This window comes from Abrus precatorius, unplaced genomic scaffold (genome assembly GCF_003935025.1).
Source record: "Abrus precatorius isolate BTA unplaced genomic scaffold, Abrus_2018 Scaffold11, whole genome shotgun sequence".
Lineage (NCBI taxonomy): Eukaryota > Viridiplantae > Streptophyta > Magnoliopsida > Fabales > Fabaceae > Abrus > Abrus precatorius.
In genome coordinates, this window is record NW_020874303.1 from 26,714,947 (window position 1) to 26,733,812 (window position 18,866).

The following is an 18,866-nucleotide window of genomic DNA, read 5'->3' on the forward strand; positions in this document are numbered from 1 at the left end:
TATTGTTTAAATTAATAGTATTATATTCATTAATAAGATGTATTAAAATAAATTATATTTAATTTTAATTTATATTAATATAATATTATATATCCTTTTAAATCATTTAATATAATTAATTTCATAAATTATTTATATAACTATAAACTTTCATCTATAAATTCACAATTTTTAATTAACTTTATATTTAAAAGTTACAAACTCACAAATTTTATCCATTTTATGCAACATAACCAAAATCTTACATATTATTGTTGAGAATCAAGGAGAACAGATTTATTACCCATTAGAAAAAGAAATAATGGAACTTCATCACCAAAGAAGCAAATAGGTAATTTATGACGACTCTAATTTAATAATTTATTATAATTATGTGAGAATATGACGTTTGATTGGTGTTGATGTGAAATGAGATGTGATCGCACCCTTTTTTTATTTGCAATCAAAACTAGACATAGGGTTAGATTGAAATTAAGAAAAGAGATGGACGTTAATCGTATATAAAAATATCAATTTAATTAAAATGTATTAATAGTATAGTATATTTTTTTTCTGTAAATCAAATATAAATTATTATTTTTATGATAATTAATATAAAAATCATACTTGTTATATGCGTGTGTTTGACACTTGCTTTTAAGGTATAAAGTGAAAAGAAACAGGCATAAAAATAAATTAAGTAAAGTAATTGATAACGTAATAAAAAAAGGATAAATAAAAAATGGCAATCAGATAAACATAAAATAGTTAATATAAAAATATAATAATTTATTAATAATATTTATTTGTAGCAAAAAAGATAATTAATATGGGGATATTAGAGCATAAAAAAAAAAACTTGTTTTATTTTATAAAATACAAATGTATACTTTTCAACAAAAATATGTATTATAATAACAGATTTTATATTTTTAAAGTAAAAAAAGGCACTTTAAAAAATAAAGTTCATTAATGATTATTAGTTAGAAAATTAAAGTTTCAGCTCGTAATACATTTCAAAATTTGTTATACAGAATTACATGTGATTGATTTTTATTACAATTTTAATCATTCTTTTATCAACAATTATAAGTTATTTTTAAATAAAGTCTTCGACTAAATTCAGAGAAAACAAATCCTTGAATATAAAATGTCATTTATATTAATATAAGTAGGTATTTTAATAAATTTAATTAACAATAGTTCCTTCATAATTGATTCTAATAAATTTATATATAGAAAAGCACTAACTCAATTAATATACATAAATAACGTGTAAGATGTCACTCAAATTTAGAGCAGATAAAATAAACTTGCTCAGTTGAATTGGTTTAAACATACCTGATAATATATGGCTTAAATTTAAATTTTAAACTCAAATGAAATATGTTTTTTTAAAACTCTATTTAATCAAATTTAACGTGAGTTATATTTATTAAAATTACAAAAAATTATATTTTATGTGTTCTAAGTATTATTTTTAAGAATCTAAAATAAATTTAGACTACATTCACCGCCTATAACAGGATAACCATATGAGTTAAGTAATTAATTTTATCACCTTTGTCCAGATTGTTAAAAAAATAAAATAAAAATCCAAACTGCATATACGCTAGGTTTGCTTCAATTTACCATAGAAACATTAATAATATAGTTCGATAAAAAATAGTAATACTTTTTTTAAGATTATAGAGTTATTGATTAGATTTTATTAAAAATTACAAAAATTACGCAAGTGTTATTTTTATTCATAATTTAATGATTCATTTTTATATCTTTAAAAATTTTAATAAATTTTAATTTATAATAAAAAATATAGTACATAATTTATTCTTAACACTCCTCATAAATTTTTTAATATTTTCAACAAATTTAGTTATATAGATTTACATGATATTTAGTCATTTTTATATACATTTAATTATATTTATAAAATATATTAAAGAACAAATCAATATTGTTAAAAAAAATTTTTTTGGTAATTTCTTTGTAATATAACATGCAACTCCTAATTCTTTAACCTACTCCCAACTCCAAATCCTTTCGATAGATAAGGCTAGCAATAATATTGCTAAAGTCAGATATTGCTAAAACAAAATCGTTCAATAAAATTGTCACGTAATTAAGACTTGCAAGAACAATTTGGTTACGAGAAAATCATAGTCTCATGTCCCCAATAAAACCAAGTTTCTATATCCCTTGTTCTTTTTACAGAATCACTATTTGATAGGAAGATTTTGCAGTGTAAGCGATGGAATTTTTGTTTGACCAAATTAAGTACCCATAAGCTGCATGCATGGTGGATTGAAGTACAAACTCACTGCTAATAAAATCTTTCAAGGTCAATTTCTTGCTAATTCGAAACTGATGTTTTCATCAAGATTAACTATTTTTTCTCTTCTTTTATATATCACTACATTCAATTTAAAATATTTTGTAATTAAGTGTACGTGTAAACAATAATATAAGAATATCGACTTTAGTTAAATATGTAAAAATAATTAACGTCAATGTCACTGTGATAAAATGAAGATTAGGAGTGTTAAAAATTGGTGTGATACGTGAACAAGCTAGTCCAAGAGTTAAAGCTTCCAACTTAGAGCAAAGCCATCACATGAACTATCATTTTATACGTGTCATAGTTTATGCACGAACTTCGATTACAACATTATTAATTATTCTCATGGATAGAGTTACAAATCTCCCATGCACTATTCAGTGTTAGACAACGCCAAGGACTATCCAAAAAGAAAACTTATCTACAGCAAGCTTGTTTTAAAATTAAGGAATTTGTGTTTTCGAAACTTCAATTTAATAAGTGAACCACTTTACTAAAACTAATATGTACATTAACAATTAGTGCTTTAGTCTGTCTCGATTGAAAGTTTACGGGTTGCTTAGTTTTAAAAAATATTTTTTTTTTCACTTTAATCATAAATTTTATTTTATTTCTCATCCTTAAAAAATTGTGTAAAAAACACTGAAAGAGAATAACATTGTTTTCAGTATTTTCATGGTTTCCATATTCTAACACCTTTTTTTTAACAGATTACATTTTGTTATATAAAATCTACATATACAAAGTGATTAACGGGTAACATATGACTTTTTTTTTTAATTGTGCTCACTAAATAATTCAAAAGTAAAAACACACTTTTTTACTCACTTTAAAGGAATATAATTACAGAGTAATCAGTAAAACCGAGACCATTAAAAGAGAGAGAGAGAGAGAGAGTATATACATATAACAAGATAATGCTTAGTAACCTTATAGTTATAGATCGATTAAAGAAATACCGTTCAAGAAGCTAGTGCAAGGCAAAATACTATCCATTCCAAGATCCCAAAGTGCCATGTCAGCGCACAATCTACTGTGGCAAATCATATGCAACTATAGACCAGAGAAATCTCCAAGGCATGCACAATTAATCCCAGATGGTATAAATATATAATCTGCATGCACCTAAAATTATATAGATGAAAATCTGAATTAATACCCGACCTCTAGAAAGGAGATACCTAGTCCCAGTTTTTCTTTTGAAGTATATATATTTGCACGAAAGAGTTTGTCTAATTAAATTATTCAATAGAATAAAAAAAAATATTTTAGATAAATTAATAAAATTAAGACATTTTATATTGAAAATTATATTAATTTTTTATAGATAAAATGTGATTACTTTAGGTGGGATAAATTAAGTTACTTATCCGGTGAGATAAGTTGGTAAAATTTTGCATGAAAAAGTTTGTATTGACAGTACGAAGGAGATATAATAATATTAGTGTGATGAAGCTGGGAGAGCACCTCTTTAAGATCAATGATCATAAAGACCAAAATATTATCTTGAACAACCATCAATCTGCATTTGCAATGTGTGCTGTTCCACTTTACCCGAGTATGACAAGCCATTGCTGATGGCTGGTTGGTGCCCCACGAACAAAGCAACATGACCCATAAGCTTGTCTTTCCTAGAAAACGTAGTGCCACACGAACACTGCCACTTGAGATCACCACAGTGCTTCTCATGTGTCCTCAAATCAGAAAGCACCGAGAACTGCTTCTGGCTGCACCTCTTGCACACGTACATCTTGGGGCAGTGGCTTCTCTTGTAGTGATTCTTTGCACAAATCATAGATTTCAATGGTTGGAACTTGGCATGCTTTTGGTTCCACCTACACCCTTCTTGGGGACATGAATATTTCTTGGGTTTCATACTCATCAAACACTCCCTACCCCCTTCCAAGCTTCCCCTATTCTTGATTGGGTTACTCAAAGCAGCATTAGTCTTGTACTCATCTCCATGAGCTCTCATGTGCATCCTCAAATTTGCGTCACGCTTAAACCCTTTACCACAAACTTGGCAATAGTGTGTGTACTTAGCCAACAAATCCGCAGCATCCAATTCAACAATATCACTATTCTTTGTTGAAATCCCTCTATTATAACCTTCATTAGGTTCATCCCTCGGAGACAATCCTCCCCTACTATTATTGTTTTCACTAATTGCAACGCCTGTATCATCCTCCTTAATCTTACAGTTAAAACTATTATCATTGTTATTATTATTATTATTATTATCATTATTATTATAGCTTTCACCAAACCAATCCAGTGCCTCTGATTCAGTACTAGAAAATAAACCCTCCTGACCTCTAATATCTGCACCTATGTTACTAAGCACACTTCTATTGGTGCAAAAATTTGAGTTAGGCAACTTGTCTTGGCTATGCAATTGGTTGGTGCAAGTAGTAGTTGTACCTGGTGGGATATTACTAGCGAGAGCCATTTGTTGGCAAGTGAACATCATTGATGTGGCAGTCACAAGGATCTCTTGGATTGTGGAGTTCATGCTGGATATGGCCATGGATGTTGACTCGGGTAGGCTTTGATTTGGTGAGAGAATAACACCAACCAGGGTCTGCACTTGACTAAGCTTGTCCTTGAGCACAGAGAGATTGAACAGAAGGGAACTTGAGTGTGAACCTGCTGAGGCAGAGTTTATTTCCATAGAGGGAGACACCAAATCGTCGGGGTCAGGGAACATCTGAATCCCTTGATGCACACTTTGGAAACCTGATGTGGCCCTTGAAATCATTGCCTATGTATCTTCTTTCAACAGTATTTGCAAGCCGTTCTCTGAGGATTGGTTGAGTTTCTTGGTTCAGAGAAAGATATAAATATATTGAGAGCATATATGCCTAGTTTTTGTTTATATGAACTAGCCTAGGTAGAATAATAGCACATTAACATATATGTATGAGGGTATTATGATAGTGTGAAAATAAGAGAGAGAGAGAGAAGTCAACTGAGAGATATAAGTTGAAGTTCATCCCCACTTACGACCTCCCTTGCATGCACCCTATCTCTCAGTGGGGCCATTTTTCTTCATTCAAAATTAAAAAGAAATTGCAAGTGACAGACAGAGACCAGAACGGGGTGTAACTTTATTGGACTCCCCAGCATTAAGTTTTTAAACGTTGAATAAACATTAAAAATGTTTAACTTACTTCTAGGATAAACAATTAAAAAATTAATTAATTTTTATTAAATAAATGTATTTTATTTTTAATAAAAAATCATTATTATTATTAGTTATTTAAATTTAACTCTAAAAGACTCACAACAACAAAATCGAACATATATTTTAATACTATGGGTTGCTTAAATCTTATAAGTTGAAAGCCTCATGCTTTATGCTTCTGGCTGTCTCTTTCACTCCTTCATCAGAAGAATAAAAATACAATTTGTGTCTTGTTATTTATTTAATTGTTATAGGCTTATCTAGTAAATCTATGCGCAGGGTTTGGAATTTTCCGATTTCCTATGAACAATCTTATTCAAAAGACATGTCAATGCGTCATGCTTTTTTGCTTGGAGAATGCATCAAATTTCATTATGGCATGGCGTATATAAACTGACCCGGCCCGGCCCATTATAAAACAATAAAAACTCATGTGATCTCGCAATAATCCAGCCCAGTTAATTATCCATTTCAGTCCATGCCATCTTTTATTCTTCATCAAGATCAGCTTGACGTTCATGAACTGCATATGCTATTAAGCAAATTTCTCTGTTTGATCTGATAATTAGATGAATATAATATGCTTGTATAATATTTTAAAATTATTTTAGTATGTTTCAATAATCTTTACAAAATGGTTATAATGAACGAATTCATAAAATTTCTAAAAGTATAGTTTTCACATGGTTTTAAGTAAATGATCCCATAATTTTAATGGATATAATATTTCATTCTTATGAAATTTGTTTATCATAGGTTTTCTTTCAATTTCGTTAAATTTATTTTTTAAAATTGAGCTTAAATAATTTAAAATACTTATTAAAAATTTAACATATTTTTATATTTTTAATATGATATTATTTAAATTAAATTTTTTGTTTTTTAAAATACTTAAACTCAATCCTTAAGAAAATCATTTTTATTTTTTAAAAAAGTTGAACATTTATTAGTTGCTTCAGGGACAAAAGACCTTCATGTGGTGATAGTCAACGGATTCCAGAAATGATAAGAGGCGTTGATTTTGACCTCTCCAAAACATAAAACACCTAAATTTATTTGAATCTGTCCTACTTCAACCCATTTGATGACAGTGAGCCACACTCCTATCTTATCAAACAAATAAAAATTAATCATCGACTAATCTAGTTTCTTAAGCAACTATAATTCATAAATTTTAAAAGGAAAAAAAAGTATGGTTTTCTACACACTCAACAAAAATTTCATAATATTTAAAACCAAAATTTAATATTTCTACAACCAATTTTAAAAATTATTAATAATTAATAGTATGAGATATTATAAAAGATATTATAAGAATGAGAGGAACACCATGTTTAACATAAGGAAATCTCTTTTTTTTATAACATATTTTAGAATATATATCAATAATAAAATATACTTATAATTAATGACATTGAATGTGTCAATAAAATAACTTTAGAAAGGTATCAATCAATTAAAATAGATATTATAGTCAAAGAAAACATAATCAATCAATTAATAATATTACTTAAATATAATAATTTTAAAATTTAAAAGTCATAGATTCTAAACTCTTTAAAACATCTATACGAATTTACAGCAAATTAAAGTGGTGCGAATCATCAAAAAGCAATGATAATGACGATTCATCTTTAAAAACTGGTAAAGAAATTAATAACGTCTCATATTTTGAAAGACAAAAAGAGAGAGGAGTTATCCTTCTTTTATACATTGGGCTAAGCCTCACTTTTTATAACTGCAAATTCTAAAAGGTCAGAATATACTAAAAAAAACAACTTATTACATTTTTCCTCAAAAAGAACGTTTTATCAATTTTCCAATAAGAAATGTTAATAAAGTTTTACATGTTTTTATCTTATTTAAAATTTAGCAAGACTTGTAAAGTTACATAAAATTAACTTTTTTACTTAATAATGCTATTTTCTTTGTTTGGGTCCACAAAAAAAAAAAAAAAAGTTTCATTCGATCATCCTCGTGACAGAGTGATAGAGGGTGTTCCAGTGTCATGTGCATGCACATAGCTAATTAAATTAGGGTCGTTTTCCAGATGCAATAGCCACAGATAACATTCCATACTCTAATTCATTGACATTTTGTCTCTGTTACTCATTTCATCAGTCACCTCACAACAAGAAGCAACAACTCATTCCACTGTCCCACAATCACAAGCCCAATATTACAAGTTTAGGGTCTGCTCCTTGTAATTTCCAGCTAATTAATATCGCAAATTCAAGCCTCCATTCTTTAATTTTAGCACCTAGTACTATTAATACCCTTTGTTTAAGATTAAAAAAAGTGATTTCATTTTTATAAATTTTTATTTAAGTAGATATTGATCTGTGTTTAGTTGCAATTATAAAAAGGTATTTTCTTTAATTTGAAATAGTTTCTTAAAATAGATTTTTAATATAGATTTTTTGAAAAACCTATTTAAAAGAGCTGCTTGAAAAAGGAAATTTTTTTATTTTGATAATATGATTTGAAAATAAAAGAACAAATATCATAGAATCTTTTTTTACAAAATAAGTAATTTTGATTAAACGTGATGGTGTTTTATAATTGACATTTATAAAGAAATGAATGATAAAAAAAAGAAAATGATAATAATGGTAGATAGTAGATAGTATAGATAATAGAATAATACATTTTGAAGAAAAATATAACTCTTTAAATATGGTTATAAAATAAAATTAACGGGTCATTGGATCATATATTTTCTAATGATATAAATATAAATTTAACTGCAAATCATAAATTTGTCATATAGGTGAGATTATTTTTTGGTTTTATGAAAACAAGGCATTAAAATTACATTCATACAATAAATAAGTCAACAAGTTATCAGTTTATATCTAACAATTTTAAGAACCAGTAAGAACTCAGTACTCTAAACAAGAATAAACTTACATTGCCATTATTATATCAACATGAATAACATAAAAAAATTTCCTTTTCCTTTTTGTTTTATTTTCACTTATTTTCTTACTTAGTTTTCATTCACCCATGGCATTGGTGGATGTTTCTAATCCCTTTGACACAAAATACCAAAAAAGTAGAAAATCAAATTTTTATTTTTGATATGTTATTATTAAAGAAGGGACCAAAGGGTTGGCTTGCAGAACTTTCCTTGCTCAAATTTGCCAGCCCAGCCCTCCAAAATCTTGTGTAATTTATTGAGATCATTTGTCAATTTCCCTGATATAATATGGTATTATGAATGCTGTTATCTTTCTCTTTTCAAATTATTAGCTCAAAGTAAGTCTTTACACTTGTAGGTATTATATTTGTGCAATGGCGTTACATTTGACAATGGCTTCTAGACCTTTGTCTTTGTCCAGCAAATACATTTTTCATATATATATATATTAGTTGGAGAAGAAATGTACGAAAAATTTGTCCTCAGATTCATGCAAAATGGAACTTATGCCTGTCCCAAAATTCAAAAAATTTACATAAAGAAATGATAATAAGTGGAGGAAAAATGTCAATGATAACATGTTAACACAACACAGGTCACGAAGATGATATTTATTTTCTTTTTGAAATAAAAATACAAAAATTTAAAAAAATAAAAAAGATTATTTGCTTGAAAATTAACAATCTAAACAAGCAGTTGTGCACAGTAAATGATGGTTAAAACAATGTTGATGTTGCTGCCCAGGATCGAACTGGGGACCTTCAGTGTGTAAGACTGACGTGATAACCACTACACCACAGCAACAAGTTCTTTTTTAGATCTTACTAATGTTTTTATTATGTTACTTATTTTTTCGCAGAGAAAAAAAAAACGTATATAAAAAGTGAAATAATTTTTTAAATTGAAGAAATAAAAAAATTCCAAAAATTCAAAATTTTAGATGCAGATGAATTTCAAAATTAAGTTGAATTATTATTTTTTATCTCTTTAATTTTGACTACATGTACCTTAATTTTCTATTTTTTTTTTTCATTTATAAAATTTAACAAATTCACTCCTCTACTGATTTTTTATAGTTAGACTCCAAAATGTCATATTCTATTCAAATATGTTAGGGTTTGTGATACAGTTAATATATGAAATAATTTCAAAGGCATAAAGGAAAACGTTCAGCGAAGATCCGATAAAAATTAATATGGTTTACAATATGTGAAACTACAATTTGAGGAAGATAAATTTAAATTTTTTTATTTTAAGTAAAATTTTCTGTTTTAGTTGTAAATTTGAGTTAGAAACAATAATTTGATTATGATACTTGGATTATTAATTTTGACGCTTATTACGTTTCAATAATAAAATGAGAATTAACGAATTAAATTATACTACTTTCAAACATCAATTTTATTACCTAATATTCCAAAGTTTATAGACATGGCCTGGTTGGAGTTTGGACAAATCTTGGCCAACAAACTTGTAACTATCTGAACTAATGCACGGATACATGCATCTCAAAGGTTTTAGTTTTCCTTAGCTTAACTCAAACGTTAAACAATTGGCATTATAATTGCTAATGATTCCAGCTAGCTACTCACTTCACTTCACTTCACAATTCCTCTAACAATTTAGAACTCAATCTTGATTATGGTTAGCAAAATGCAATCGTTAATTTCGTTATTAGTAACTTTAATTTGCTAATAATACCACTAAGCATGTGTTAATTACCACACCCACACATTTTTTTTTGTAAGCAATGTTTAAATCTACTCAGCAATTCTTTTCAGCGAGTAACTTTCATTTATATCTATGGAAATTAAGCCAACCAAACCCAAACCAGTGAGGTAGATCTTAGGTAGCCACATTCCACCAAAGTAAGAACTACCACTAAAATAATGGGAAAGAGGGAAATTAAATCCACATTTATTAATTGTTCCGTCGCTGGATACCAAACCCCCAATTAGTAGTAATGAACTAATAATCAATGGTTTGGTTATGACATTCTTGAACCAAATCCTGTTGATTGTCAATACTAAATAGAGGATTAAGCAAAGTGAAGCAATTATTCGGTTGAGTGGAAATTTGCTCAACACTAATAACACAAATAGAAGTGAAATGAGAAGGCAATGCCAACTTTTTTGGTCATGGGCTAGCTTACAAAATAGAGGCAATAAGCCACATAGTAAACCAACTCATGCATTGGAAGCACTTAATTGTCTGTATCTCCAAACTGTAAACCAATTTCTACTACAAATATACCTCGTGAAAGCAAAGAGGATAACAACTACACAATCCATGCTTTAGTTTGGTTGAGTATTTTCTTACACAACTTTATATACTCCCAAGCTATTCAATCACAACCATTCAACTGTTGAGATTGGAAGGCACGACAAGCCACTTTAAGATAGGAAAATTCTTATTCACTCTAATCGCGTGGAAATTAGATTGTGATATGTGGTATGACAATTAAATTGAACGTGAATTACCATATTAACTCTAACTTAAAAATTAAATCGTTAAGGGCAATACTCTAAATTTACACAAGAGAAAATATCAACATGGTGTACACATGTCATTTCTATGTGTGGTTGTGTGTTTTTATTATCTAAAAGGAAAATTTTGTGAAAATGATGTGATACGAATAACGTGTGCATCTCATTAATGAATATAATATTAGAACTCAAAATACTCGTTATTCCCCTTTTTTCTTTTTTAACTGAAAAGGACATAGACATCTCAGCATACCAGGCCTTGTCTCTCCATGACTGGTAATTGAGGAATGATGAAACTCTGGTCATTTTGAGCACGCAAAGAAGCAAAGAAAAAAAAAAAACTTAGTACATAACAGGGGTTTTGTTTGGGTTCATCTTACATAATAGGGAGAAAAATCTGGGTTCTGTTTTACTTTGAAAAATGAAACGAATTGATATTGGGCATGTCCTCATATTATGGCGAGTTTCATGGCAATATTGGGGAAATAATTGGAAAAAAGTTGAAGTAAAGACTAGAGATAGTTGAGTGACCAGAAATTAGGATAGGCCTAATTAACAAACACAAGCAAAGCAATGATTTAATATTATAGTATTAGGGTATAATGAAGTTCCCTTTTGAGTATGATAAGAATATTATAATGAATTAATTTAAAAGAGAATATGTAATGGGAGGTTACAAGACATGGAGAGAACTTCCCAACCTACATGTGCTAATGTCAATGAGTGATCACTTCTATCCCATTTCTTATGCATTCGGACACCTCACGCAACGTATGTGTCCACATGCTTCGCTTACCAGTATTCACCAAAACGTGCACATAACTAACTTTAGATAAGTGGCCAGTGTAAGTGACTTTATAGTCTTCCATCTATCTCTCTCTTTTTCACTTTTATTGTATAATACATGTTCACATATGTGCCCTTGTGTCTAGCTCAGACAAATTAATTCCATTTGTGTATATCGATTCTCATTTTGTTATTTTTCATGGAAGAGAAAAAATAGAAATGTTGTCATTTGTTGGGTCCTTTTCTCATCTTCATTCTGTGAACTACATAAATAAGGCTGAAAGCTTATAACTAGAAACTAGAAAGAGAGATAAAGGGTATGGATGATGGGTCCAAATAGTGGACCATAGTATAGCTCCCAATCATATGTTTGTGGTGTGAGAGTCAGCAGTATCTTTCTTGGGAGCATCAACTTTGTATGGCTGCAACTTCCATGAGATAATCACGAAACTAGCTAATTTACTCAGTTTTAATATTATATAATATAAAAACAACAATAAATTAAATTGGTTAATTAGGTGAAATTCTTACGCTTAAAGATAAAATAAGGAGTATATAGAAAAAGGGGTGGTGGTGGACCAGGGAAATATGCATAGGAGGTAACACTTTTTAGCTTATTAGTGGATTTTATTAAAATAATTGAGTGTACTAATGGCACAGTGACATTCTTGAAACTCAGTTATACTTTAATTTGCCCGTCCATTTTTCTTAAACAAAAAATATAAAACAGAGTGAGTGTGGTAGATAGAGTGAGCGAGAACTGAGGAAGATTGAGACTGAAAGAGAAAAGGATATTTTAAACTTTATTAGAATAATAATAATAAAAAGCCATAAAAGAAGCCTATTCCATAACTTTGGTTGTGGTGGTGGTGCAACCAAACCCTAGCCATGCCCATCCATGCCACTACTACATCTATCTCCTCCTGCTCTTCAGTATTACACATCACTATCTCTGAATAAAATCCAAACTAGAACCAGATACAGACCCAAAACATTAAATTTTTTAAAAAGATTAAAAAAAAGAAATAAAGATGCTCTATGACTCACTTTTCGTGAATGAAAGGCAACCATGAACACTAACCACTTACTTACTCAAAGTATTCCAAAACTTGAACAAGTAGGTCATCCAAATGGGAAATTATTAATAAACCCAAAAAAAAAATTCCAAAGAATCGATAATTAAGAATAATTGTAAATTAAAATAAAGCTAATAATTCACAATGATCATTGATCAAATAATATAACTTTTTTTGCCCCCTTCATCCAATTCCCACCCTGGCGCCTAATAATGGCAACCCACCAAAGCCGGAGCAGCCGACAGCACCATAGAACTTTGATTCGCCGGAAACTGAAACTTAGACTCCCGGACATCATCCTCCGGCGCCGGAAGATTAAGATCCAATTCTAGAACATTCCGAGGCTTAACTTCAACACCAGCATCAAAAGCGTTGTGAACAGCACCATTATTGTTAGAAGCTCTGTGCCTCCTCATGTGACCACCCAGTGCTTGCCCCGAAGTGAATTCTGACCCACAAATGGAACACTCGTGAATCTTGGACTTGTTGCCACCTCTATTATTACTATTACCACACCCCAATTGAAGGGAAATCCTAACATGGCTTTGTTTAGCTTCTTCAAAATCACAAGCAATCAAAGACTTGCGATTTCCCTCTATTACCTTGGGTTTCTTGTGACTTGCTCTGTGGCCACCTAGTGCTTGAAAAGAAGGGAATGTTCGGTTACATGTTTTGCACTCATAAACATAAAAATTGATTTTGGTGCTACCCATATTGCTGTTAGTCTTAACATCAACACCATGAACATGTTCAAGTTGTTGTTGGTGGTGTTTGTGATCAGAATCATCCCCTCCTCTTCCTTGTGCTAGAAGAATCAAACAATTAGCCATGTCTTCTTCTTCTTGGTCAGTTCCTTCAAAGGTGGTAGATGAAAACGACCCACCGCCACTCGAACAGCTAGAAGTCATGGCGGTGGCACAAGGAGACAAAGGCCTCACGCGCCGCTTCGTGCGTTTCCCTTTTGCTATCTGGGTCGTGTCGTGGTTACAAGACCCCAGCACGAGTTCCTCCGTACCCATGTCCATTTCTGACAACATTATATGGTATCGAAACTGAGACAAGACAATTAATCAAACAGTGATTATTGATCGATGTCTATGAATACATGCAAGGGAAGATGAAGAAATAGTAAGAGAGAGAAAGAGACAAGTTATGTGTAAGAGGAGTGTGTGAACAGGTTATATATATATTGGTAGTGAAGGAGCAACAAAGAGGTTTTTGTTACAAACCCAAAATCTTCCTTGCTTTTCCAACCTTGGAAGTGTTACTAACAAGAAAAGTTTTTCCTTTTTCCACGCGTCTTTCTTCGCGCGTGGATTTACGCTTCAATCATGACCACACTTTTTGCCCCTCTTTATGTTTTACTATTACTCATGTTGCCCAGGGTGTGAGTACTTTTTATGAAAGAATATTTTAATTTTTCCGAAAGTTTGTGCCTTGCACACTGGGTCGATCCACACACACTGCTCGTACTGCATGCGTATCATTCATCAATGATTAAACATGCTTTGTATTTTGCCATTAATGTTTAAACTTAATGAGTGGGAGCATGTCAATAGTGTGTGATTATGGCTTGCGAGTAATTAAGATTAATTAATTAGGTTTTAAGAAAGAAAATGTTGTTGTTAAATGTTAACGTTGTGAATCGGTTTCACTCTCTCTTTGGTTAAACGATTGTTTAGGTGCACTAAAGGGAGGGTAACAACTTACACAAACCCATTAAAGCAAACATGGCACGTTAAGACTTAAAAGCATGTCATTCCGTGATTTAGTTTACTTTGAAAGAAAAGTACTAATCCAAATTGAGTGATTAGAGATCCGGGTGGCTTTCAAGCAAACACGATATGAGTGGCATGTGATTAAGTATAGGATTCGGTTTAGGACTGTGGAGTAAGGAGCGTATATGTAGCATACAAGTATATGACATAAGCACTTTAGGACGGTTTCTATTTTCAATGGTGCTACCTTGATTAACTTGCTTAATTAGAATTAATCTTCTGCTTAAAGCTACGTCCAGGGCTTCGGGTTTCAGCCAATCTGTCATAATAATCATTTATTGCTAACCCGATGTTAATGATTTCATGCCGAATGGGATATCAAAGCTAATCAAATCATGGCTTAATTTGCCTTGTAAAGAAGACTTCGTTTCATTATCAACGAGAATGTGCTTTGCAAAAGATCGTTACTTACGCTTGTTTGTTCTTTTTTTTTTTTTTTTTGGCTGTTACCTGCATACTTGATATATATAGTTTAACATTCTTGCAAACTTGATAATTATTCAAGCATACTATATTATCTTTCATAAAAAGAAAGATAAAAAGAATAAATTGTAGAAAATGCACAAATAAAAAGAGAAATAGAGGTGGAATAATTGAATTAATAAATGAATGAATCACACTACCACATAATCTAATGAAAACTAAACAGTATTTTAAGACTATTGGATATAATAGTTAGATGAAGAATTGATCGATCATAAAGGAAAATTAAAAGAGGTAAAAGCAAAAGCCGTACGATTTTGAGACGAGGGTGGTTAAGAGGGCAATTAGGCATGTATATTGTTTTGATATTATTAGTATAGGTAGAGACTCCAAGAGAGCAAGAGGTTGAAGCATTTCATTCTCAGGGAGTGGTCCTCCAATGTTGGTTTAATAAAACGTTAGTTACTAATTAAGTGGATCTCAAATCATTGACTTAATCGTCTATACTAAGCCATGGTCCACTAGTTGGTGAGCAATGTATTACCCATTAATGTGTAACAACATACACCCCTTAGTAACATATTTTTTAATATATTATTTTTATTATTTATTAAATTTATTTATAATTTATATATATTTTCGTCGGTAGATGACTATAATTCACTGAAACCAAAATCATCAAATCACTGCATTTGATGTATATACTATAAATCAATAGTTATACGTAGCATGTCACTAATACTATTGCCTATTGGTGTCTTGTGAAATCGATCGATTGGAATACCCATTTCACTCTTGACATTATTACTGTTTGCTGCTACCATCTTTCATTTGGTGTGAGGATTTGTTTGCTAGCTTAGATCTAAAGTAGTCTATTATCTTGTTCATGTACCGTTGACCCACATCTTGCGATCCTATAGTTTGTACTTTATCTACTAATTAATTTGCAGTTGCTGAAAGATCAAGCAAGTTGGTTGGTTCAAATAAATTCGTTTTTTTTGTAAATATATTTAAATCTTATTGAATTTGTATCGTGTCCTGTTATTAAATAGTAACATGGTTTTATAAAAAATAAAAAATAGTACAATTATGAAACCATTGAAGAAAAAAAGAGTTATATATTAACCGATGAATTGATATAAGATTATTTATTATTTGTACACTTTTTTCCTAATAAAAATTAAATTAATAATATGAATATTATGAGTTCATATTAATACGATACATATATAATAGTAAGAACGTAATCTCATTAGTATAAAAATTTAATATATAGTATCATTACATTAGATATTAACATAATAGTTCATATTGTTGATATGAATTTTTAATGTTAAAACTAATATTTTATTTTTGTTAAATAAAAATTATTTTAACAAAGACAATTCTAACTTTATAATTTGTTATAATATAGGTGTACAATAAAAAATTTGTCCGCATACATCTCTTTCAAACAAGATAGTCATGCGACAAGAAAGATTCAAAATTAAATCTTCATATTTGCCTCTGATTTTATATCAGTCACACGCTACTTAGTAAAATTCAAGAGCTAGCAAACTAATTAGCATCAATTAATTAATTTCCATTAAAAAACTTATCACTAAATAATTCCCTTGTCACGTGTTTATTTTAGAATATTTGCACGGATCAATCTGAAAGCTACTCTCATATTTCTTAGTAGCTATGCGACGTAGATGCATTGATTTACATGTACCAAACAAATGAAATGAGTTATAAATATAAATTTGACTGCCAAAGGGTCAAGTACAATATGGTGACTGAACCACACTCTTGATGAAAAGATTTAAGCTTTAGAAAATATAGTTGTTTAGAGGATTTCTTATTAATTACAAAGGTTAGTTTCATAACAATACCTATAAGAGAATTCACGCGTAACTAAAGACAATTTAAGTGAATACAGAAAATTGGTGGCTGAATATCATTTCAACTGTTAATAGTACAGAATCGGAATTAATTATGAACTTATGAGTAATGGTTTTTAATTATTTCTATATTAAAAATTCTGAAGTTTAATGGAAGAGATTAATTTCAACTTAACGTTAGTTTTAATGTAAAATGTTGAGATAGGGGAATGATGGAGATAGGTTGGCTTAATATGATAAAGGTCATAGTCATAGAGACTTGACAAGCATCTCATTTAATCTCTGTTTATACAATTTATGTAACAAGGTCTTTATTTATTAATTTTTAAAAATCTTGTATACTAACTTTTACTCATGCCTAAGTAAATTCATTCAATCATATCTAACTTACTTCAAATGTCATTTGAAACATCTTTTCCCAATAAATTGGATAGTGTAATTCCTACCAATTATTATTATTTTCTAATATACATTTCCAAAACCAATTATAATATTCAAGTACATGCCTCATTGAGTGATGTATAGGTAAGTGGAATGCATTTGGATGAGGAAGTGGAAGGTTCAATGTACAGTGAAGTTTGCTGAAAAGGAAAAAAAATGAGGCAAAAGGACGGCAGATTCTTAGCGTAGGAAAATAAATGTGGTAAGGTGTTTTGTGTGAAGCACGTAACGTGAGGATTGGATGCTGCCATAACCTGTTAGTGACATATTGGTATATAATTGCTCTGCTCTGCCTTTCCCTCAACCATTTCCTTTTGAAAAAGAAAAAGAACAAAAATTAATTAATTAGTGGAACAAAAAAACAAAGCAAGAAAGGGATTAGTAGGGAAGTGCAGCATTCTTTCTTATCCCTTTGCTACTCAACTTGAGATCACAATTGTGACTACGCAGCCTTTTGCAACTAAGACCATGCTGCAATATTTAACTTTTGCGTAACTTGAAATTTTTAAGAAGAAGCATTGCATTTTTTTTTTTATAATTTTTTAATAAACTGTTAGCATAAATTTTTTTATAAAAATAATATTTTTTAATAATGTGACAATCTATGAATAAATGATACATCTGTTAATCAATGTTTTTCAAATTATTTTATACTCATCAGAGGGAACAAATAGATGGCCAGTCAAACTTTAAGATTAAAAAGAAATGTAGAGTCCTTCAAATGAAAATATAAAAAACTGGTCACATTTCCATCTTACGTATGATATTGTTATATGATATATTCTCCTATTTGCCTTAATGAGATGATAAGGACTGCTAATTTGTCAAAGAGCGAGTTCTCATTTTCAGATGAAGAGAACGCAGACATCTCATGCTTCACAAAATTCAATAAAAATGATTAATTCAATATACATACATACAAAACATATAAATTTATAATTGGTTATAAGTAAATTCGATCAGGTCTTCATTTTCTTTAATTTGTATAATTTGTTACTAAAAGTAGCTAGAGAAGAATATTTTATTTTTATTTTATAAAATAATAATATATATTTGAGGGATATATATATATATATATATATATATATATATATATATATATATATATATATATATATATATATATATATATATATATATATATATATATATATATATATATATAAAAGCTAGACACCGTAGACATAACACTCACTACACTAACAATTAGCACAATAGACTGAAAGTAGTGGACTCAATACTCCAACTCCACTTTAACAGTTCTCCCGTCATAAAGCGAATAAGCTTGTGAACCACTCGTGAGAACAAACAAGTTGGTCGTAGCTAAAGCACTTCATTCATACAATTAATTAAATTTTATTTTTTATAAAATTAATATATTTAATTAAAATATTCAAATCAACAGTTAAATTAAATAAATGATATAAATATATACGTTTAACTCAAGAGCATATCATAAATAACATCTATATTTATCTTTATATTTGTTTGGTCAGCAGTGAACGAATTATATATCGTTTGAAAGCAAAAAATAAAAAAGTAAAAAAAAATGGTATTACAATGGCAAACCCA

The 18,866-nt window shown here is 29.6% G+C and overlaps 2 protein-coding genes and 1 non-coding gene across 3 annotated transcripts; all 3 read right to left on the reverse strand.

Moving 5' to 3' along the window:
* Positions 1-3,076: 3,076 nt before the first annotated feature.
* LOC113856538 (protein SENSITIVE TO PROTON RHIZOTOXICITY 2-like) lies at positions 3,077-5,214 on the reverse strand. The gene has a single exon (XM_027488392.1). The coding sequence runs from the start codon at positions 5,073-5,075 to the stop codon at positions 3,819-3,821; it is 1,257 nt and encodes a 418-aa protein (XP_027344193.1). The 5' UTR covers positions 5,076-5,214; the 3' UTR covers positions 3,077-3,818.
* A 3,938-nt stretch (positions 5,215-9,152) lies between these two features.
* TRNAV-UAC lies at positions 9,153-9,225 on the reverse strand. The gene has a single exon. It is a non-coding gene; the product is annotated as a tRNA-Val (tRNA).
* A 3,318-nt stretch (positions 9,226-12,543) lies between these two features.
* Positions 12,544-13,956, reverse strand: LOC113855228 (zinc finger protein ZAT5). Its single transcript, XM_027486776.1, has one exon. It carries the CDS (start codon positions 13,804-13,806, stop codon positions 12,976-12,978), a length of 831 nt encoding a protein of 276 aa, XP_027342577.1. The 5' UTR covers positions 13,807-13,956; the 3' UTR covers positions 12,544-12,975.
* Positions 13,957-18,866: the final 4,910 nt, after the last annotated feature.

Bases quoted from the DNA above. Each gene is read 5' to 3' on its own strand.
- LOC113855228 (XM_027486776.1), bottom strand. From the start codon at position 13,806: ATGTTGTCAGAAATGGACATGGGTACGGAGGAACTCGTGCTGGGGTCT.
- LOC113856538 (XM_027488392.1), bottom strand. From the start codon at position 5,075: ATGATTTCAAGGGCCACATCAGGTTTCCAAAGTGTGCATCAAGGGATT.